The following is a 22413-nucleotide window of genomic DNA, read 5'->3' on the forward strand; positions in this document are numbered from 1 at the left end:
TCTTGAACTCCCGACCTCAGGTGATCTGCCCACCTTGGCCTCCTAAAGTGCTGGGATTACAGGCATGAGCCACTGCACCCAGCCTCCCCTTGTACTTCCTGACATCAGTTTGGGAGCAGTCATGGTTGTAGCAGTCTGGGTTTCTATAGAGAGAGAACACTGTGTGTTGTGACGAGGTGGGGGTGGTTGGGGCGGTAGGTACCACATTTGGCAGTGTTCTGCCCCAGCATAGGTAGGTTAGGTGACAAGAAGACCCTTCTCGTCCATTTCTGTGGCTCTTTCTGAACGATCCCAAGACATGGGCGTGGTTGCTTTGGCAAGACCAGGTCAATGACCAAAATGGACAGAAGTAAGCCTGAATGGGGAGATCCTTTGGCATTTTAGATTTTTCAACCCTTAGTGCTGTTCCTCCTCCAGGTAGATGGTGAGGGAATTCATTTAAAGAGCTTTTATCAGCCGGACGCGGTGGCTCCTGCCTGTAATCCCAGCACTTTGGGAGGCTGAGGCGGGTGGATCACTTGAGGTCAGGAGTTCGAGATCACTGGCCAACATGGTGAAACCTCATCTTTACTAAAAATACAAAAATTAGCTGGGCGTGGTGATGCGCACCTGTAATCCCAGCTACTCCGGAGGCTGAGGCAGGACAATTGCTGGAACCTGGGAGGTGGAGGCTGCAGTGAGTGGAGATGGCGCCACTCCAGCCTGGGGGACAGAGCAAGACTCCATCTCAGGAAAAAAAAAAAAAAGAGCTTTTATCTATTTCCTGGGAAAGATGTTCTCCTTCTGTTTTTTAGGATAGCATCAGACTTCGGTACTGCCACCTTTCTAACCATCTCTGCTACTCTTGGCTCCCCTTACTCATGCAAGTCCTTGCTGATCTGATTCAGAGTGTGGTTGTCTCTACTCAGCGGGCTGCCCAGCCGCAGTGGGGTGGAGGCTGTGCACATGTCCAGAGAGAATGGCGGGGTCCACAGGCCTCCTTTAGGTTTTCAAGAAGAGTGGATTTCAGTTTGGCCTGAGCCATATATTGGCACCACGGCCTGAACAGAATTCCCTGGGTAGGGACCATGACCCTTTGTGCTCTGCTCTGAGGGATTTCTCTGTGGGTCTGTCTCTCCAGGAACTGGAAATTAGTGAACACATGAAGGAACCACAGCTCTCAGACTCCATAGCTTCTGACCCCAAGTCCTTCCATGGTCTGGTGAGTTTGAGATGAGGGCAGTAGAGTGGTGGTGAAGAGCATAGATTTGTGAGTCTCCAGGGTTAAGTAATTTGCCTAGCATCACGCAGCTTATAAGTGGGAGAATTTCGAACTCATGCTTGAGTCTTGTCTAGCTCCAGTTTCTCAACCCATTAACTAAGGGTAATACTTCCTATTTTACAGGTTTGTTGTGAGAAGAAAGTGAGGTAGAGAATGTAAAATGTTAGCATATAAACATTAATAATATAATTATATATATAATAATGTTAAAATGTTAGCTATTATTACTGTCACTATTGTGTGAGTTGCCTGTGTGATCATGTGAGTTACCATGAGCCTAGGAGATTAGAGACTGGTGTGTTTGTGTTTATGGGATCACTGAGCTGTGGCGAGGACACTCCCCAGGCTCAGGCCAGGAGGGATGCCGTGGCTTCATTTCTAAAGTTAAGGCTTTGTCTTGGAATGCCGGCATCCATGGTTTCTTTGTCCCAGACCTTCTACCCAGCCTGCTGTATCCTGGTTTCTTTTGCCAGGTCTGTACCTAAGGGGAATAGTTCAGGGTGCTTTTTGGCAGAGCATTACCTCTAGAAGCCATCCTCCATCTGTTTGGAGGAGGCAGATCAAAGGGAAAGGATTAGTGGGAGAGGGTCAGGGATGAACAGTAATGATATGAGGGGGTGCAGAAGAATTAGGAGGCTGTGTGTGCTCACCCCTCACTGAGCCATGGGTTTAGGAGGCAGATGGCAGCTGCATTAAGTGAACTAGAACTCAAACTGAAGGGAAAATGTCACCAAAAAAGAAGAAAAGCCCATAAGCTAGAAAGGGAAGACAAAAAGTTGTTGTTGGCAAAAACTGTCCATGAAGAATTGCCATGTCACAGATCTCTCGGAAGCAAGGGGGCTGGCTCTTCTAAAGCAGTCACCCATGTGGAGAAATGTGCCCATCAGCATTTTTCTTCTCTGTGGAAGTAGATGGAGGAGGCTGTGGACAGCAGGACCAGACTTTGTCTGGGCGTCCCACCATTAATCAGGGCTGATGTGGCAGAACTCTCCGCATTAACATGCTGTTGGGTAGCAGTCCTTCACTTAGCCCAGCAGGGATCTTAGGCTCAGAGAGGGTGGGATCATGGGCCTGTGGCAGCCAAAAGGACAGCAACAAACTGGCACCAGTGTGGGTACTTGCTGCCTTTCCCAAAGAGAAGCCAGTGCAGGAAGCACCACTAATTAACTCTCATTGTCCAGAGGGGAACCTGTATGGAAAGGGGATGGAACGAGCTGGAAAGAGCCCACCAAGGCTCGTTTCCAAACTGCCCACAGGTTTTCTGGGGATGTTGGCATCTCTTCTCGTGCCTGGTTGGGCACCACGGAGAGGGAGAGACAGCTGGAAAGTGACATCCTTCGCAGCATGTGTCATGGAAAGAGCTTGGGCTTTGGAGTCAGTGCAGGGCCCCATCTGACCCCCAGGCCCCTTGCTTATCAACTGTGTGACCTTGGGCGAGTTATATGTGCTCTCCAACCTGCTTCCTTATCTGTGAGATGAGGGAAAGAGTTTTAGTCTCACAGGGTTATTTTTTCCCCATAATTTTCTTGTGAAATCTTTCAAACATATGGAACAATTAAAAAAATTGTACAGTGAATACCCACATACTCACCATCTATAGGCCACAATTAACATTTTACCATACTTGCTTGACTTATCTTTCCATCGAGTCGCAGTGTTATTTTGAAGATGAAATTAGTAGATGTTGAAATGTTTGGCACAGAGCTGGACACATAATAGACATCTTTCTGGAAAGTGGAGTTGGGGTAGTGAAGAGGCCTGGTGGGTGTTGACTGTGACAGAGGCAGAGTTGACCTTTGCATCTCCACTGTCTCCAGGACTTTGGTTTTCGCAGCCGGATCTCGGAGCACCTGCTGGATGTTGATGTGCTTTCCCCAGTCCTGGATGGAGCTTGTCGGCAGGTGAGTCTCTCTGGGTGGTGGGCTGAGCTGGGGCCTCATTTTCCTTCACAACCACTTTTTCAGATGACCCAGAACTGAGCCCTGCCCATCACAGGGTGCATTTCTGTAAGTCCTCTCCCTTCTAATTCATTAAGGCATGGTCCTGACTGCCTTTCACGGGGCTTCTGACGATTCCTGCATTGTTGCTATAAATTAAAGCCCTCTTCCACCATGTATTTATCCATTTATCCACTCATTCAGCAGCTGAAGAGTGGACTGTCTGCTCATGTGCAAAGCTCTGTGTAGATTGTAGATTTCAAGGCACTTCCCATCCTGGCCCATTCATCCTCTTTACATGCCCAGCCCACCTGCTGCTCACCAGCTGGGTCTGCTGCTCGCCATTGCTGGGGCACACTCTCCACCTCCGCCACCCCTCTGCCTGCCGCTCTGCTTTCCCATTTTTCCCAGCAAGCTCTTTTTTTTTTTTTTTTTTTTTTGAGACGGAGTCTCGCTCTGTCGCCCAGGCTGGAGTGCAGTGGTGCGATCTCGACTCACTGCAAACTCCGCCTCCCGGGTTCACGCCATTCTCCTACCTCAGCCTTCCGAGTAGCTGGGACTACAGGCGCTCACTGCCATGCCTGGCTAATTTTTTTGTATTTTTAGTAGAGACGGGGTTTCACCGTGTTAGCCAGGATGGTCGCTATCTCCTGACCTCACGATCCGCCCGCCTCGGCCTCCCAAAGTGCTGGGATTACAGGTGTGAGCCACCGCGCCTGGCCCCAGCAAGCTCTTTTTTTGGTCCTGGAGGTTCACCTCTGACACCTCCTCCTCAAATGGGATGAATCGTTCCCTCTCTTTGCTCCGTTTAGTCACTCTTGTTTTGTTTGATGGTTGTTTGTCTGTCTCCCCTGCCAGATATTAGCTCTGTGTGGGCATGGATGATGACTGACCCATGTGGGGTACAAAGATGACTCAAACACAGATCCTGTCCTTAAGGAGCTTCAAGCCAAGAAGACTTTTCTTTTTCTTTGTGGATTGGTTAGAATAGCAGTTCTGGCACATGATCTCTGCAAGTTTAAGGGAACATTTGGTTCGGGCAAAATGGAAATTTGTTGGGTGAAACAAACAAGATGTTTAATATGAACCTAGCCTTGGAGCCTTTAGTGAAATGTGTGCTAGAGGCAGGCTGGAGTTTTCAGGCCAGTTGCATTTGAGCCCAACATGTTTCTCTCAGCTCTGGCTGATAAAACCTTTCTGGGCTACTGTCCAGCCACCAGGTCCTTGCTGGATCTTGGTCATCCTGTTTGCGGTGCTAAAGAGATGTGAAGGCACAGGCAAAGGAAGGTGGGATTAGTCAGGAAAGGTTTGGAGCAGGCGAATTGTGAGGCTCCTTTGGCAGTAGGTAAGTGGGAAAGTTACTGAGTCAGTGGAGTGGAGGTGGATTCCATTGTTTGGGGTCCAACACCTGGCCAGTATCGGAATTACTTGGGAGCTTGAAAAAAAAAGAGATTTCTGGGTCTACCTAATACCTGATGTGGCCAGCAGCCTCTTTTTGGGCTATGCCACTTGCTGTAATGCAGTAGCAGGACCTGACTTGGTTTTGGTTCTCACGAGGTGCAGCCTCCTGAGGTGGCCATCCCTGGCAGAGGAAGCCCTAAGCCAGCGGTCCCCAACCTTTTTGGCATCAGGGACCAGTTTCTTGGAAGACAGTTTTTCCACAGATGGGGCCGGGGGTGGGGGCATTAGATTCTCACGAGGAGCACGCAACCTAGATCCCTTGCATGCACAGATCACAATAGAGTTCATGCTCCTGTCAGAACCCAGTGCCACTGCTGATCTGACAGGAGGTGGAGCTCAGGTGGTAATGTTTGCTTGCCCGCCCACTGTTCACCCCCTGCTCTGTGGCCCGGGGCTTGGGGACCCCTCCCCTAAGCCATACCTTGTGACCTGCCTGTTGTGATGTGGGTAACAGTGCTCAGTGTGGCTGACCAAGTAGCCAAGGCTTTGCAGGCTCAGCTTCCAGCTGTCCACCATCTCTGGGGGTGGAGGGGTCGAGATGGGGAGGTGGAGCTGGAGGAGAGAGCAGCAGCCCCTTCATGGGACTGAACTGTAGATGCCATCTTCTGTCCTTCCTGTGTGCTCTTGCCCATTTTGCCGTATTTTCCATGTCTCTCTCAAGGACAGGACCAGGGCAGAGGGCTTAGAACTGAGCTATACTAGTTTTTGTTTATTTAAAATATTTGCAATGCAGCTTTATTGAGATAAAATTGACATACAATAAACTGCACATTTATTTGATAAGTTTTATCGTATTATATACCTTCACAGCCATCACCACAAAAAACGATTATAGTGAATTAGACATAATACATTTCTTTCTTTCTTTCTTTCTTTCTTTTTTTTTTTTTTTTTGAGATGGAGTTTCCCTCTGTCACTTAGGCTGGAGTGCAGTGGCATGATCTCGGCTCACTGCAACCTCTGCCTCCTGGGTTCAAGCGATTCTCCTGTCTTAGCCTCCCCGAGTAGCTGGGACTACAGGCACCCACCACCACGCCTGACTAATTTTTTTTTTGTATTTTTAGTAGAGATGAGGTTTCCCCATGTTGGCCAGGCTGGTCTCGAACTCTTGACCTTAGGTGATCCGCCCGCCTTGGCCCCCCAAAGTGCTGGAATTACAAGCGTGAGCCACTGTGCCCGGCCGACATAATACATTTCATAATGAATTAGAAAAGTGATTATAAAATTATTTCAAATAATACAGAAGATCCAAGTTCTCAGCTTCCTGTAGCCTTACACAGGCAGGGACTATGGGTAGTTTCCATTCACATTTTTCATGTGCCTTTCCAGAAAATTTTCTGTGTACATATAAGCACGTATCTATTTTCTCTTATCTTTTTTCTTCCCATAAAAATTGGGATTGTGCTACCTAACCTGCTTGGAGATGTGCTCTTTAAATTTGAGAATAGGCCCTTGACTTATTTGAGTTATTTCATATAGATCTACCATATTCTTTTTGTTGACTGCACAGTCTTCTGCTGTATGAATACACCATGGTTTATTTAACTGAGGACTGCATCTTAAACGAAAACAAGACCCTAGAGTTAAGGAGAGGGAAATGGTATTTTAGGCCAGAGGCTTAGGGCGTGCGATTGTCTCCCTTTTCTGAAGAATGCTGACCTTGGCTGATTTCCTCATCTGGTTCCTTTGCTTCCTTTTCTGGAGCAAAAAAGTTAAGGAAGAGGACCCTCTCTATCAAGAGGACTGTCCATCCGGGTATTTCCCCCGAGGATCCCCTTTTCTCTGTCAGTGGGGATAGTTCAGTTTCTCACAGAAATACAGGTGAAACAAGAAGGCAGAGGCCGGAAAGCTGTGGTCTGCAGCCAGCCCTCCTATCTGCTGCCTTTTTTCTTATGGTGTATGGCTGATGGCCCCGGAGTCCTTTCTGACTCAGGGCTCATCCCCCTATTTTTATTACTATCACCCCACTTTATTACTCATCTTATATTTTAGTTTGTTAAATGGAGTGGGCCTGTCACCTTGACAGGTGAGAGAGGGAGATATTTGATGAGCATGGTGTGGTCTGTAGGGGAAGACAAGTTGTGAGTTGCACCCTAGAAGGGGAAAGAGGTGGGATGGGAAAGGCTGCGTGCCCTGCCGTTGTCTGCAGGCTCTGCCCATGCTGATGTGATGAGGAGTGGCAGCCCTGGCAGGGAGCCCTTCTGCTGCAGGCACCGGGAGGTACTCACAGGCAGCATTTCTATTTTTAATGTAATTTGGGGGAGCTGGGTTTTAGTTCAAGCCCTGCCCTTCCTCACCCATCCAGATGGCAGGGTTAGCCACAGCTGCTGGAGCTTAGGCTGCCAGTGGAGAGGTGTAGGGGCTGTGGGCACAGGGCTGGGGACCCTACTGGGAAAGATGGAGTGAGCTGTCTCCCGCCCCACCTCTCCTGTTGACCCTGTGTCCCAGAACAGACGGGGCTCCTGTTGGTGTGACAGAAGGAGTGCAGGTCCTAGGATGGGGACTGGCACTGGCAGTCTTTTCTTTTTGTTTTTTACCTTAGGCTGGGGGAGAGGGAGAGGAATGTGGGAAGAGGAGCTAACATTGATGGCGTGCCTTCTTTGGGTCACGAGTTGGGCCTTACGTATATGAGCTGATTTAATCCTCACCAGAAGCCCTGTGAGTTGCAGTTTGCTATCCCATTTTATACAGTGGAGGAGACAGACTTCCCAGGCAGGAAGAGCTAGAACAAAGGGTTGATCCCAGGCTGACTACACTACTGTACCCCTGTGGAAAATATTTGAAATGATCATGAATATTTCTCCCCTCCAGGCTGGGTGACAGAGTGAGACCTTGCCTCAAAGAATAGTTCTTCCTGCCTCCTTTTTTAAATTTTTTTTTTAACCAACTTGCTAAATGTCACTAGTCACCCAAGCTTTAAAATGAGATTTTTGTTCTGTTTTGTTTTATTTTTGATGGATGATGTAATTGCTGACTGGGAAGGGGGCATCATTGTCTGCCGATGGGGCCAGGGTGCTTGGGGGGGCCCTGAATGTAGCGAAGGAGCACTTTGTGTTCCTTCAGGTGCCAGGTGGTGCCCTTTTTGTCTTGGGCACAGCTGTCTCTCTCATTCTACCAGGACTCCATCTCTCCAGGACTTATCCTTTCTCACATGCTTGCCTGTGGCCCCTGATTCTGCCCTCTTAATTTCAGCACCCTTGTAATTCACTGGCACTGCTAATCTGGGCCTCTGTGGATTTGGGGTACTCATGAATTTCTCTGCTTTCTCTGCACAGCTCACAGTGCAGGCTTCCAGCAGCAGGAGGCAGGATTTTCTTTTTCTTGTGTGTTCTCCTTTGGCCTCTGGCTCCTGACTCTCTGTGTAGTGGCCGTGGTCTTCTGCCACATCTTCCCCAGGCGTCAAGGCTGACCCAGGGAGCAGCTGTGAGCCTGGGGGCTTAGCCAAAGCTTGGGGAAGCTTCACTGTGCAGTAGATCAACCTTCTGTTCTACGTCCCATATGGTCCCATCTTCTGGAGAGCAACTTCTCAGTGCTTTTGTCAAAGCTTGAGAGCCAGCAGGAGGATGGAGGGACCCAAATGCAGTCCCTCCAACACAAACTTTTTATTGCTTCTCTCCTACAGGCCCAGCAACCACTGGGAATAGACGACAAGGATAACAGCCAGTCCAGCCAAGATGAGCTGCAGAGCAAGCAGTCCAAAGGCCTGGAGAGGTACCATAGGTGGGAGGCTATCCCCAGGGGTGTGCCTTCAGGGTGGTGTGGACTTGGGCAGAATTCTTGGCTTTGGTGGCTGGCCTGGCCCAGTGTACACTTGCTTGGCAGCAGGTTATGAACTGGCTGGATGGCCTTGCAGGGTCTGTGTGTGCACACGCATGTGTATATGTATGTGCGCGTGTGTGTACTGGCAATGTGTGTATATGTTTGCATGCATGAGCAGACCCTTTGATTCTTCACCAAGATGGGAATGTGAAGTGCCACTGAATGCAATTGGCAGGACTCTGGGCACCATTGTGGGGCCAGGGCTGATTAAGCTGTATGTGCGCCGGGTTATGGGCCAGGGCTGAAGAAACCTTGTGGAGGTCTGGAGGAGTCGCATTGGAGGGTTGGTACTGCAACTCAGAGCTCTGAGCCAGGGCCCTGCCACATCAGAAATGGCTGCAGCTATCTGTGAGAGTGCAACTGTGTGTGATGTGACAGGGGCTCTCAGCTTCTCAGGCCTGAGCCCCATGACAAGGGCTGCCACCCTAGAAGGGGAAGGAGAATGGTAATTTCACTTTTGGACCTGCAAAAACTATCCATGACAGCTTCATGCATTTTTCTAGTTTGACCTCTTGAGTCTGGCTTCTCTTTTTCTCCCCACTTAGTTCTTCCACCCCTCCCTAGCCCCAGTGATGGTGAGCTCTGGGGATGGGTATACTTGTGAGTGTGTCCTGCCCTTACTCCTGAACCAGGCAGAGGCAGCATAGGGACCCCTGTGGAGCCTGACTCCAGTCTAGGTAAAAGAAGGGCTCAGGAGGGAGTCTCTCCTTCCCACATGTGTGGCTGCCTTGCCCTGCTGTGGCTCTCCATGGATGGATGTGGGGGTGGGGCTGGAGCATAACCCAGGAGGAGGCAACGACCTAGGTCTACACACTGTACTCCCCAGTTCTCTTCCCGCTCTCCAAATGGAGGGGCCTGACTCTGCTGCTCTGCCTGGCCTGACCAGGTTATCTCCTCCACTTCCACACGAGGAGCCGGCCCAGAGTCCCCCTCGCAGCCTGGCCACCGAAGAAGAGCCCCCCCAGGGCCCCGAGGGGCAGCCCGAGTGGAAGGAGGCAGAGGAGCTTGGGGAGGACTCTGCAGCCAGCCTCAGCCTGCAGCTGTCCCTCCAGAGGTAAGGATGAGGGGAAGCACCCTCATGAGGATGAGGGGTGGCGGCTGCTCTGCGTGTAGTGGGTATGTGTGCTAGTGCTGAGAGAGATGGGGTTGAGGTTGGCTTGGGGAGGGTGTGGGGAGCTGGGGCGGGTTTGTAGCCTCAGCAGCAGCAGCAGCAGCAGCAGAGGCTCTGCTTAGTGTCCCATGGGAGCTGGATATGAGGAAATGTACCTCTTGCTAGTCCTCAGTCTACAGCTGAAATCAAGGTATGTGGTCTGATTAGAGGAACTTAGAAACTTGAATAAGGAGGTGTCTCTTTTGTCACAGCTGCCTCCCTGCAAGGGGCTGGAGCAGAGACTGGTATCACCCTGGCTGCTCCATTCCTGCCAGGGAAGCCCTTTCTCTAGTCCCCTCCCTACCAGCACCCCTGTTTCCAATAGTCATCCTACTGCTAGTCATTCAGCAACCCCAGCTGGAGCCCTGTTATGTGCTCGGCCCAGGGAGAGGGAAGCCCAGATCACTCTGGGTCCAGCTGAGAGGGCCTTTTTTTCCTAGCCTAGTCCAGAGCGTGGTGGACATTTGCTAGTTCTCTGTCCCCCTAGCAAGAGAAAGATGCTGGTCTTAGAATTCACTGGGTTGGAATGAGTCACTAGGGAACCTGAGCAGCAGTGATGTGCAGTCAACAGCATCCACTGAACACCTGCTGTGTACGGAGCTCCTGGAGTGCCATAACCTTCCTGCTTCCATTGAGAGGCAGGAGTCTCTAGTCTTTGGTGCAAATAATTCAGGGAGAGGAAGGGCAGGGAGAGGAAGGGCGGGGAGAGGGAGGTTTAAGACCCGAGGTAGGGAAATTGTTGGGGCTGTCTCTCTTGTCTCTGTCATAGCTCTTTGACCCCAAATGGTGTGCGTCTTAAGCCTCTTGCTTTCTTACTGGCTTTAACACAGTTGTTTCCTTACTGCTATCAAGGGAGCAGGCCCCAAGCCCACCTGCTGCCCACGAGAAGGGCAAGGAGCAGCATTCCCAGGCCGAGGAACTGGGCCCTGGTCAGGAAGAGGCAGAGGAGGCAGAGGAGCCTGAGGAGAAGGTGGCGGTCAGCCCCACCCCGCCAGTCTCTCCAGAGGTGTAAGGGCCAGTTTTGCGTGTCTGCCCCTGTCCTCCACTGCGTGTGGGCTGCTTCAGTGCCTATTCACTCTGGGGTGGTGGGAGGTGGGGCTCAGGCTCTAGCCAGGGTTTAGAGTGTAGGGAGATTAAGCATATCCTTGGTGCTCTGTGTGCGGCCTTGAGAGCCCCACGCAGGTGTGACTGATCCTTACCTGGGGTTAGCTTTGGTCCCTGGGGCTCCTGGTCAGGACTTGAGGTACAAGGGCAAATGAGGGGGTACCTCCTGGGTCATTTGCTAAACTTGTTAAATCATGTTTCCTGTCTACCAAGCACCGTTTTTCTCTTCAAAAATGTTGAGGTATGCATGTACACTGCAGTACATAGGCCTAAAGTGTACAGTTCAGTGAAAGTTTGCATCTGTGCACACTGTGTAACGGCCACTCAAACAGGGAATGTCTCCATCCCTTGAGGAAGTTTCCTCGTGCCTCTCTCAACCCACCCACCCCAGGTCTTCACTGTTCTGGCCTCTGAGCTCCAAGTTCTGGCCAAAGGGTCATTTTTCCAGTTCTCCACTTCACATAAATGGAATTATACAGTATACAGGATTGATCTTTTGTGCTTGTGTTCAAAGCTTAATGTGTTTTTGTGACTCACCTATGTCGTTGAACCAAGTACTTCTAAAATTTAGAAATCGTTTAGCTTTTCTCCTTCCATTCTCACCCTTCCCCTTCCTACTCATTTTTCAGATGAGGAAACTGAGGCTCCGAGAAGTGAAGGGATTCATCTAAGGTCACATCGCTAGTCAGCGGCAGAATTAGAACTAGATTCTAGTCAGGGCACGGTGGCTCACGCCTGTAATCCCAGAACTTTGGGAGGCCGAGGCAGGTGGATCACCTGAGGTCAGGAGTTTGAGACCAGCTGGCCAACATGGCGAAACCCCGTCTCTACTAAAAATACAAAAATTAGCTGGGTGTGGTGGCGGTTGCCTATAATCTCAGCTACTTGGAAGACGGAGGCAGGAGAATTGCTTGAACCTGGGAGGTGGAGGTTGCAGTGAGCCGAGATCGTACCACTGCACTCCAGCCTGGGCAACAAGAGTGAAACTCTGTCTCAAATAAAAACACTAGATTCTAGTCACTAGAGCCCTAGACTTCTGACTTTAGTCTGCAGCCACTGTTCCTTTTCTCTGCATGGAGAAAGACAAGGATCAGTACTTAAACATTTTCCCTTCGGTGAACTGACCAGGTCTAAAGGATTTGGGACTGACTCATGAGAAGAGACAGGTTTACACACACATTACTCACAGCAAGTTCATGCACACATTACTCAGAGCTGGCAGGGCACGTGAGCTCAGGATCTCGTGTCGTCACCATAACATTGTAGGAGTGGTGTAGGGAAGGGGTGGTCACGTCTTTCAGATGGTGATATATCCTACAATGAAAACTGACCTGGAGGAATTATACGGCTTTCCTGTCACCTTGGTGGCTGTGGTTAGCCAGTTCAGGATGCTTTCTGTGAGGACAGGAGGTGGTTGTAGTTCAGAGAGAGGAGGATTGGGCAGAGGTCAGAGGGGTGTCTTCCCAGGACCTCTAGAGGGAAGCTTGGGTAGCAGGGCTCAGTTGGGGCCTTGGCTTCTCCAGCTCCTCACCAGTTGCCTTGGCTGATTCATTCCCTTGCCTTGTGTTTCTCCCGCCATCCCAGCGAGGCTGCCCCTGCTCGGGTCTCATAGATTCTTGACCACGCAGTTTCAGTTTACACCATCCCCTTAGGAAATGCCTTCTGTTCCTTTCCTGAGTCTCTTCAGGCCCATCGCTTCCTTGTTATTAATCTTTACAGCTGTATCAGGAATGGATGGGTTGTCTAGGTTTTGTGGGAGTGGCTGTGTCTGTCAGCTTCCAAAGGTGTAGTCAAGTTGGATCTGAAGGGTTAGGAGCAGAGGGCAGGCTAGAGGGAGCAGGTAGGGCCAGGAGGCAGCATGTGCCACTCACTGAATGCTTTCTGGCCAAGGACAGGACTAGGAAACAGGAAGATCCTCCCCGTGTCACGCCAGCATCTTTCGTGAGGATTTGCAGAGAAGAGGGTAAAAGAATCAAAACCACCAAGTTGAGTATGAGAGGAGACATAACTTTTGTGGTAGTACCATGAAAACCATTTCACAGTGTTCCTAGGTGCCGTTTCCCCACCCTCCGCTCTCCTTCTTCCCTGTTTCTCTCTGCTTTCCCTTCTTGCTTTCTCTCCCGTATCTTTGACCTACTTGGTGGCCAGCCTGAAATGATTATGCTCCTGCAGAGCCTCCCCTTTGTCACTCAGTGTAGGAAACTGGGTCCCACTGATTCTGATACCTGAGGAGTTGGCCTAGAAATCAGAGCTGTTTCTTCCTCTGGAGTCCTCAACTTCCCAATCATGTCATGGACCTTTCAGGCATTGTTTACTGCCTTGGACCTAAGCTAGCAGTTTGGGCTACTAGACCTTTAAAACAGAGCGAGGGAGAAGAGGTCCACTGACAGACAGCCCAGGTTGCCTCTGTGCAAGTTCACTGGTGCTCATAGCCTGGGCACATGCCCCACGCGGTGTGATACCCCATCTTTCCACAGCATCTGTCCCTAGAGCTCCACATAGCTTGCAGCCTGCAGTAGAGAGAGACGTTAAAAGGTACCATCTCAGGGAAAAAAGATGTTTTCAGCCGAGGTTGGAAATGAGTTGGAGGGTTGATGAGGCAGAGAGCTGTGGGGAAGGCTCTTTCTGAGGGCAGGATTCTCAGAGGAGGTGGCAGCCACATGTCTTATATATGCATTAGTTGGGCTGTGTCAGGGGACTGAGAGGAAGCCAGGCTTTGGAAGGAAGGAGGAGATGGAGTTGGGAGCAGAAAATAATTGAAGGCATAGGCTCAAGATCATTTCTGGTCCGAGTTATGATTTTAGGAAAGGGGAAACGAAAGGTCTTTATGGTAATTCAGAGACAACAGTAACCTGTCCTGTCTTCCTCTCTCTCTAGTCTCAAGGTGCTGCAATGGGATTCCTAAGCCCTTGTTTTCCTCTACTGTTCTAATCCGATCCTGCCCGCTGCTTTCCATCTGCAGCGGGGCTCGAGCCGGAGGGAGAAGGGGTTCTGAGTCCCCAGCAGGGAGGACCAGCTCCCCTGTTTGACTCTTGCCCAGCCCTCTTTGTTTTGGGTCATGCCCGCACTTTCCGCTTAGGTTGACTGAGCCACCGTGCCAGGCCTGCAACAGCCTGAGTGCTGTGTGAGGAGGGTGTGGTGAGGCCACTTTCCACCGTAAGACTGAGGGACCTGGACGTGCAGACACATTCTGGCCTTTAGGAAAGTCACTCTGGGAGGCAAAATGCTTTATCCTGCTCATGCTTTCCTCATGCTTTATCCTGCTCATGCTTTCCTCATGCTTTATCCTGCTCAGAATGTTCTCAGGATTCCTCTTTGGGCATTTCCTTGAAGAACCAGAAAACAAGCAAAATAACAGTCCTTATTACTTTATACACATCTTTTTAATGGATACCATTATTCCTGATCTCACCACCCTCTTATGCATCCAGGTCTCTGAATTCCTTTTACTCATTTCTAAACATTTAATTAACTCTAAGCAGACGAAAATGTGCCCCCATGGGTAGACAGGGAACATGGCACTTAATATGCACGCTTGCTACATTTTTTGGCTTAGGGGAGCATCTTCTCCTGGCCCCCTTGGTGGTGTGATAGGGGAGCTTCCTATTCCTGGGCCTTCCTGGACTGTTGTAGTTCTCAGAGCTAGGAGACCTGCTGCTGCTTCTTTCATGGGCCCACATACATTGGCCACTACTCAGTTTGGGAGGCAGAAAGCAGTCTCTGGGGACTGTTCCCAAATTGCTGGCATGAGCCTTAAGTAGTAGCAGGCAGAGCTCTAGTGGGGAGGTGGTAACGGGGCTATGAGCCATTCTAGGAAGGAATCCATTAGGGACAGAGCTTCACTCTCTCCCTGCTGCTGCCTGCTCTTGAGCTGCAGCTTCAGATTTTGATCTTGGGCCACAACCTCGTAAGTCTGCTGAGAGCCTGCTAGGGGCTACCCTTCTCCCTAGGCTCTTGGGGCCTTAAATAGCCACAGTGGGGCTTGTCCTATGGAACAAGCATTGACTGTATCTCTTGCCTGCCCTTGGGTGACATGTTTGACTCCTGATTGTGGGCCCTCCATTAGGATTCCATTTGTGATGTTCTGTATCCATTCTAACCTGGATGCAGAGGTGGGTAGACATTAACCTTGTGATGATATGCCATTCCCCACCCATGGTAGGCGATCCACAGAGCCTGTGGCTCCCCCAAAACAGCTCTCAGAGGCTGCAGTAAAGGCCATGGAAGAGGCAGTGGCCCAAGTACCCAAGCATGACCAGAGGCACCTGCTGGAATCGAAGCAAGAGAAGATGCAGCAACTGCAGGAGAAGCTGTGCCAAGAGGAGGAAGAGGAGATCCTCCGGCTTCACCAGCAGAAAGAGCAATCTCTCAGGTCCTGCCCTTCCCCTTAGGCATGCTTCCTGGGGCCTTTCAGGGATTTGAGGAGCCAGGGACACCCTCTCAGCCTGGGGACCACTGGGATGCCTATGGTTCTACCAAGACCAACTGAAGTTGGGAAACTTTACCCAACAATTTCTGCTTATATCTCATTGGTTACACCTAGTTGCAGAGAACACTGGGAAATGTAGTCCTTTAGCTGATCTCTTTACCCAGTAGAATAAAAGCAGGGTTCTGTTGGTAAGGAAGAAAGGGAGAATGGATACTGAGCTGTTAATGAGCCATCTGTCACAGTCCCAGGATAGGAAAGGCACTACAAAAAGGTGTTAACATATTTCATTTACTTGGCAATTTAACTAAAGGCTAAGTCTTGTCCTCTTGTACAGAACATCCAAGAGTGGTAGAAAATTATTATTTTTAGATGATACCTAGCAAAGTATATATAAAACATTTATGCTTAATTTAGAGAAAATAAAACAGAAAACCACCATACGAGTACTGGGAAGGTCGGAGCAATCTCTCATGAGCCCAAGGCAGGAAGCACTGACATAGGGTCTGTCCTTACATCACATCCTTGTGGGTCCTCCATCAGGGAGCATCCCAAAGAACAGACACCTCCAACCCCCTAGCATCCTCCTCTTCCAGCCGACTGAGAATTGGGGCAGGGGCCCACCCAAGCAGGATGTGACTCACCTTAAGGTGTGGCGCCTTGGAGGAAATCCTGGCGCTGTGTCCCTGCCAACCCACCAGTCTCCTCCCCTCTTGCTGGCCGCCCTGAGCTTGGCTGACTGTGCTTTCCATCTCTCTTCCAAGGCCCCTGACTCCAGAGGCCCTCTTAGGTTGTGGGGAAGACTGGCATGCCAAAAGTGTCTTGATTTATGGCCTAGAACATAGTAGTTGCTGAACAAATGGTAGCAGTTACTTTTCAGTTGAAATCAATGCATATTCAGGCATTCTTGACTAAGTGATTTCTCTGTGGATAGTGCCTTGCCGGGCTTCAAACTAGTTCATCATCAGAACCTGTTTCTGTTTATGCGCAAGCCTTTCTGAGGAATGGGCTCTCCTTCCCTCTGCTGGAACCTTCCATGTGGTAGAAATTTCTGGAAGCCACAGCTGATCTTGTAACAAATATTTCTGGAATGAGAAGGCAGGCAGGCTGGCCCTTAGTTTCTTTCACTGTAAAATGAAGGGATTGGACTTAAAACTTCTAAAGTCCTGCCAGCTCTAACACTGTGTTGTTGTGTGTAAAATGTAGCCATAGGACAAACAGAAAACGTTTCTGGGGAATCTAGAAGGGAAGATTTTTACTTAATTCAAATTTTCTCTCTCTCTCTCTTTTTTTTTTTTTTGAGACAGAGTCTTGCTCTGTCACCCAGGCTGGAGTGCAGTGGCTCACTCGGCTCACTGCAAGCTCCGCCTCCTGGGTTCATGCCATTCTCCTGCCTCAGCCTCCCGAGTGGCTGGGACTACAGGCGCCTGCCGCCATGCCTGGCTAATTTTTTTTTTTTTGTATTTTTAGTAGAGACGGGGTTTCACTGGGTTAGCCAGGATGGTCTCGATCTCCTGACCTGATGATCCGCCTGCCTCGGCCTCCCAAAGTGCTGGGATTACAGGCGTGAGCCACTGTGCCCGGCCAAATTTTCTCTCTTAATGGAAGAAAGTAATGGTGTTAGTATGTTGAAATAGGAAAGAATCCTAAGTCTTTTTTTGGCTTTAGGATTTGCTACAGAAGCTTTTCAAAGGAATCGTCTTCCGAATCATGTTTTTCCTAGACTTGAGTTCCCTGAGCGCACAGCACACATCCCCTGGTTGTGCGGGGCTGTGTGAGGAGTTACCCAAAGAGGATGTGGTTTGTGTAAGCAGGGGGATGTCTGCTTAGGATGAAATGGCCACTGTTGTTGGTGTGTAAATAAGATACCTTTCGTAGACATCACGGCTTGCTTATAGTTTGGGGCTGGATGATGCTGTTCAAATTCAATTAATTTATTAAGCACCTACTTTATGTCAAGCTACTATGTGTGGTACCTGGGATATAACAGATTTTAAGACAAGATTCTTTCTCTTCAGAAGCTCCCAGACTTGCAAGGAAAACAGAGATACAGAAAATGAATTATGATGCCATGTGATGCATGGTGCAGAGTAGCATGGCATAAGAAAGGTCCACATGTAAAGTCATGGGAGCAGAAAGATGAATTGATGAGCTTGGAGGGAGTTGGAAAGACTTCCCAGAGAGGGAGCTGGGTGTTGAGCAATGAATATGGGTTTGCCAGATAGAAAAGGGAATTCTTGGCAGAGGACCTAGGAAGGAAGAGTGTGGTAGAATGGAGGGATGGTGACTCAGCTGATGTGCCTAGAACAGAGTCTGTCGGAGTGAAAGAATGTGGAATCAGGTTGGGTGGCTATAGCTATCCTTGAGTGAGTGCCATGCTCAGGTAAAGCTGTTGACAGAGGGGAGCCTTTGGAAGAAGTGCTGTACTACCGAAACCCAGAAGCCAGTAGTTTGCTTTTTTTTTTTTTTTTGGAGATAGAGTCTTGCTCTGTTGCCCAGGTTTGGAGTGCTGTGGTGCGATCTCAGCTCACTGCAACCTCTGCCTCCCAGGTTCCAGCAATTCTTCTGTCTCAGCCTCCCAAGTAGCTGGGACTACAGGTGTGTGCCACCATGCTGGCTAATTTTTGTATTTTTAGTAGAGACGGGGTTTCGCCACTATAGCCAGGCTGGTCTCGAACTCCTGACCTCAAGTGATCCACCTGCCTCGGCCTCCCAAAGTGCTGGGATTACAAGCGTGAGCCACCAAGCCTGGCCAGTAGTTTGCTTCTTGAAGCAAAGGGGAGTTCATGGTCACTTCGTGACTGTGGGAGGTATTATGGGAGGCAGCCGTGGACCTAGAGACTGAGGTTAGACTCATCTTTAAGATTTAGGAAGCTTTGACTGGGCGCAGTGGCTCACACTTGTAATCTCAGTGCTTTGGGAGGCTAAGGCTGAAGGATCACTTGAGCCTAGGAGTTCGAGACCAGCCTGGGCAACATAGCGAGACTCCATCTCAACAATTAGCTGGGTTTGATGGTGCATGCCTGTGGTCCCAACTACATGGGATGCTGAGGCGAGAGGATTGCTCAAGCCCAGGAGTTTAAGGCTGCAGTAAGCCGTGATGACACCACTGCATTCCAGCCTGGACAACAGAGCAAGAACCTGTTTCCAAAAAGAAAAAAAAAAAAAAAAGATTTAGGAAGTTTCTTAGGCAGGCAACAGGGCTATTGGCGGCTGAGAGCCACAGCTTATGAATAGAAGAGAGACCCTTGTGGTTTCTCTGACAGCCTGGCCTTTCTTCTCCATCTCAGCTCCCTGAGGGAGCGGCTGCAGAAAGCCATTGAGGAGGAGGAGGCCCGGATGAGAGAGGAGGAAAGCCAGAGGCTATCTTGGCTCCGAGCTCAGGTCCAGTCCAGCACACAAGCAGATGAGGACCAAATCAGGTAAGTGTGTGCTTACCTGTGAGCTGCCCAGCCCTGCGGAGGTGACCCCAGGGTGCACAGGACCGTTCCCGTTCTACTCTGTCCACCCAGGGCTGAGCAAGAGGCTTCCCTGAAGAAACTGAGAGAAGAGTTGGAGTCTCAACAGAAGGCTGAGAGGGCCAGCTTGGAACAGAAAAGTAGGCAAATGCTGGAGCAGCTCAAGGAAGAGATAGAGGCTTCGGAGAAGAGCGAGCAGGCTGCCCTGAATGCTGCAAAGGAGAAGGCTCTGCAGCAGCTGAGGGAGCAGCTGGAAGGGGAGAGGAAAGAAGTGAGCCAGTCAAGTGGAGACCTCATCCTCTGACCTGTGTGTGGGCTGCCTGGGGAGGGACTGAGTGCACAGGGAGAAGAAGGGCAAGTCTCGGGTGGGCGTGCAGGCTGGGGAGCCAGGTGGAGCGTAGGTCTCACACACAGACAGGCATGGGAGACAGCGAGGTGACCACCTGGGTCCATTACTCCATATGGACCGAATCGGCTCATGGCAGGGCAGAGGATGCAGCAGGCATCACGAGGCCCCTCCAGGGTCAGGCTGGATGGCAGTGGTGGCTGGAGGTTGTCAAGCAGAGAACCCTCAGAGGCTTGAGGGGGAGTGTCCTGTGGATTTGAGGAAAGCTCATGACTGAAAGAGATTTAGCCAGACCAGAGGTTTTGAGACAAGGGCGCTCTGTCCCTCACTGTCTCTGAGGGACAGCTGCGAGGGCCTCACTCCCCACTTCTCTCTCCTTTCTTAGGATGAGAGGCTAGCAACGTAGCAGGGATTTTCTCTTTATCTATACTCCCTCTACTCCAGTCAGATGGTGGGCTTCTGAAGGTTTTAGCACAGTCTCTCTGAGCACTTGTAGTACAGTGCACGTCCCTACTCTTGCTGTAGTGTTTTCCATGTCTAATAGCTGCAGCTTTGCACCTCACCAAAATAAAAAGAAAGTTCTACGTGGCCTGACTTAATGACAGCATCCAACCTGGCCCCCCTGGCTTGGATCTTATTTACCAGCTTGAGCACCATCTGTGGACCTGTGGCCTAGTCTAAAGGCAGGGGGTGGGAGCAGAGAGCCGAAACTTACTGAAATGCCCCTCTCCTCTGACCTTCATGTTCCTGTTCATTTGCCAGTTGTAGACTTCAGGGGCTGAGTTATTTCAGAGGAACAAAGATGTGCTGCGCTTCCCTGTGTTTCCCTTGACCCTGATCTCAAGGGGTTGGGGGTCAGTAGTCTTCCTGACTCTGCCTCCCATCATGATCAGTACCTGGCCAGCTTCCCTCACAGTCCCTTTGCTCCTCCCCAGGCTGTGGCAATGCTGGAGAAGGAGCACAGTGCTGAGCTGGAGCGGCTCTGCTCCTCGTTGGAGGCCAAGCACCGGGAGGTGAGATGCAGCATCCTGGGCCCCCTTCATGGCTGATTAGCGGAATTCAGCCCCATCCCCGGCTACTAGGCAGCGAGCCTCTCCCTCCAGCCCCGGGGGATGGATGCCACGTCCTCAGAACACATCCCCACACAGCAGCTGTACAGTCTGTCTGAGGGTCACACTCCCCTGTGTGTGCGGGGGCCTCCTCAGGTGGTCTCCAGCCTCCAGAAGAAGATAGAGGAAGCTCAACAGAAAGAGGAGGCCCAGCTGCAGAAGTGCCTTGGGCAAGTGGAGCACAGAGTTCACCAGAAGGCTTATCATGTGGCTGAGTATGAGCACGAGGTGAGTGCTGCTCTGTGTCTTCCACAGTTGTGTGCGCCTGTCGTGGACTCTCTTACAGTCAGCTGAGCCGTCCTAGCCTCAGTGGCCTCCAGTTTGCTTTGGATGGTCAGCTGGGGTTAGCATTTCTGCTTCCATTTTTATGCTTTAGTTCCCTTGAAGCCAGGTACTCCTCCGATCTGATGCCCCTGTATGCATGTGGGGAGGGGGTGTTGGGGTATGGCTGTGTGCTGACCATGGTGTCATGGCTGTGTGATGTCCATGTGTTGTGTGTGTGGGGGGAGATGGGGGAAATGTGTGTAAGACACAAGCAGGCCCTGAGTGCTGGTCCACCTCGGTTCTTCATGCCACATCCCTGCCATCTCTCCTGCAGCTCAGCAGTCTCCTGCGAGAGAAGCGCCAGGAAGTGGAAGGGGAGCATGAGAGGAGGTTGGACAAGATGAAGGAGGAGCACCAGCAAGTGATGGCTAAGGCCAGAGAGCAGTATGAAGCTGAGGTAGCTCGGCCACATCCCCTGTGCGCATGCACACACATGCACACACACATGCACACACACATGCACACACATGCACTCGCACCCCGGGGTCCTTCCCACCTGGCTGTGGGGCAGAGGAAGGGGATAAACTGTGGTCAGGAATTGTCGGAGGTTTTCCATCCTGATACCCTGCCACGATGATGTTTTTTGCCTTTTTTATTAAAGCGTGAGAAAAACCTCCACCTAATGAGGGGCAATTCCACTTTTATCAGGCAGGCTGTACTTTCTTCTGATAATAAAAAGAACCCCCACACATTGAGCTTGTACTGTGTGCCAAGAACTGTTCTGAGCTCTTTATCTATTTTAACTCATTTAGTCCTCACACCAGCCTTAGGAAGGATCTACTATCATTATCTCCATTTTAAAGATGAGGACACTGAGACTTGGAGAGTTTAAGTAGCTTCCCAAGATCACACCCAGCTAATAAGTAGAAGAGCTAGGATTCAAGCCCAGGCTGTCTGACTCCAAAGCCTTCAGTTTCCTCACTGCAACGCCATGTCACCAGGGTTCCTCAACATCTCAGGACACCAAGAAATAGACTGGCAAGAGCCAAGTAATACTGATATTCTCCCTCCCCATTTTAAGCCTTTGGCCTTAAGGTAGGAAAGTTCAGCGACTTGAGTGTACCCAAGCTGGCCTGCCTTGCTCACATTAAGGGTGAACAATGGGTGGGTAGAGGGTGGCTGACGGTAACCCACAGCTGGGCCCCTGCAGGGCGTTAAGACTACTGCTCCAGTAACTGGAACCAGTATCCCAGACTCTTTCTAGATCTTTCCCAGGGCAGAAATAGCAGGTCCCTTGATGAAATTTGCCACATCCCTTCCCCCCAACCAATTATGACCTTGCTGAAGAGTAGTGATGATTTATCAGTGACCTCTCATTCCTTAAGGAGGAAAAGTTGTATGTGGTGGAGCCATAGGAGAGCCAGAGAGGGAATCTGTCGTGGTATCTGGCCAGCCTCTGCTTCAGCTGTAGGCTTGCTGGGGCCAGGGCCGGTGCTGTGCTTATAACCCTCCTCTTCTCCAAGAGCTGGCTTTAGGGAGCCGACGGTGTCCCTGATCTTACTGACGCAAGGCTGCAGGGCTGGGGGGAGCTGTGATTTTTGTGGTGGAAGGGGCCGCCACAGCTTCCCACCAATGGGTCCACCCTCCTTGCAGGAGAGGAAGCAGCGGGCTGAGCTTCTGGGGCACCTGACCGGAGAGCTGGAGCGCCTGCAGAGGGCCCATGAACGAGAACTGGAGACTGTGAGGCAGGAGCAACACAAGCGTCTTGAGGACTTGCGGCGCCGGCACAGGGAGCAGGTGAGGGGCCTGGAGCAGGGTGAGCCCACTGTGACCCCTCCATGCACAGTAGGAATGTGCTGGAAGCAGACGCATGGCCCCAGCAGGTTGAAGCCTGACAGCTTCTGGAGTAAGAGTCTCTCACTGGCCATCTCCAAGCTGGGGCATCCTTGCTACTTTGTTTTCTGTGCCAGGGAACACACTCAGGATTAGAACTAGAGGTCAGCCCCTGTAAGGCACTGGGGTTGGCACTTTGCGTCTCCTTGCCCCAGCGGGAAGTAAACAAGGTGTGGAGCCTTCCC

The 22413-nt window shown here is 50.7% G+C and overlaps 1 protein-coding gene across 15 annotated transcripts in view; it reads left to right on the forward strand.

The window, feature by feature from the left end:
* Positions 1 to 22413, forward strand: part of CEP164 (centrosomal protein 164) — a 98278-nt gene that overhangs the window by 58399 nt on the left and 17466 nt on the right. For 12 of the 15 annotated variants that reach the window (XM_058446392.1, XM_058446397.1, XM_058446401.1 and 9 more), the window contains 12 exons: positions 1121 to 1201; positions 3079 to 3162; positions 8282 to 8370; positions 9305 to 9532; positions 10481 to 10636; positions 14895 to 15104; positions 18449 to 18580; positions 18671 to 18887; positions 19898 to 19975; positions 20168 to 20299; positions 20670 to 20792; positions 21989 to 22132. In XM_058446392.1, coding sequence (XP_058302375.1) covers positions 1121 to 1201; positions 3079 to 3162; positions 8282 to 8370; positions 9305 to 9532; positions 10481 to 10636; positions 14895 to 15104; positions 18449 to 18580; positions 18671 to 18887; positions 19898 to 19975; positions 20168 to 20299; positions 20670 to 20792; positions 21989 to 22132 — 1674 coding nt within the window. Of the gene's footprint in view, positions 1 to 1120; positions 1202 to 3078; positions 3163 to 8281; positions 8380 to 9304; positions 9533 to 10480; positions 10637 to 14894; positions 15105 to 18448; positions 18581 to 18670; positions 18888 to 19897; positions 19976 to 20167; positions 20300 to 20669; positions 20793 to 21988; positions 22133 to 22413 lie in introns of all 15 variants that reach the window. The other 3 variants (XM_058446399.1, XM_032167522.2, XM_058446400.1) reach the window with 2 other exon arrangements.

Source organism: Hylobates moloch, unplaced genomic scaffold (genome assembly GCF_009828535.3).
Source record: "Hylobates moloch isolate HMO894 unplaced genomic scaffold, HMol_V3 SCAFFOLD_11, whole genome shotgun sequence".
Lineage (NCBI taxonomy): Eukaryota > Metazoa > Chordata > Mammalia > Primates > Hylobatidae > Hylobates > Hylobates moloch.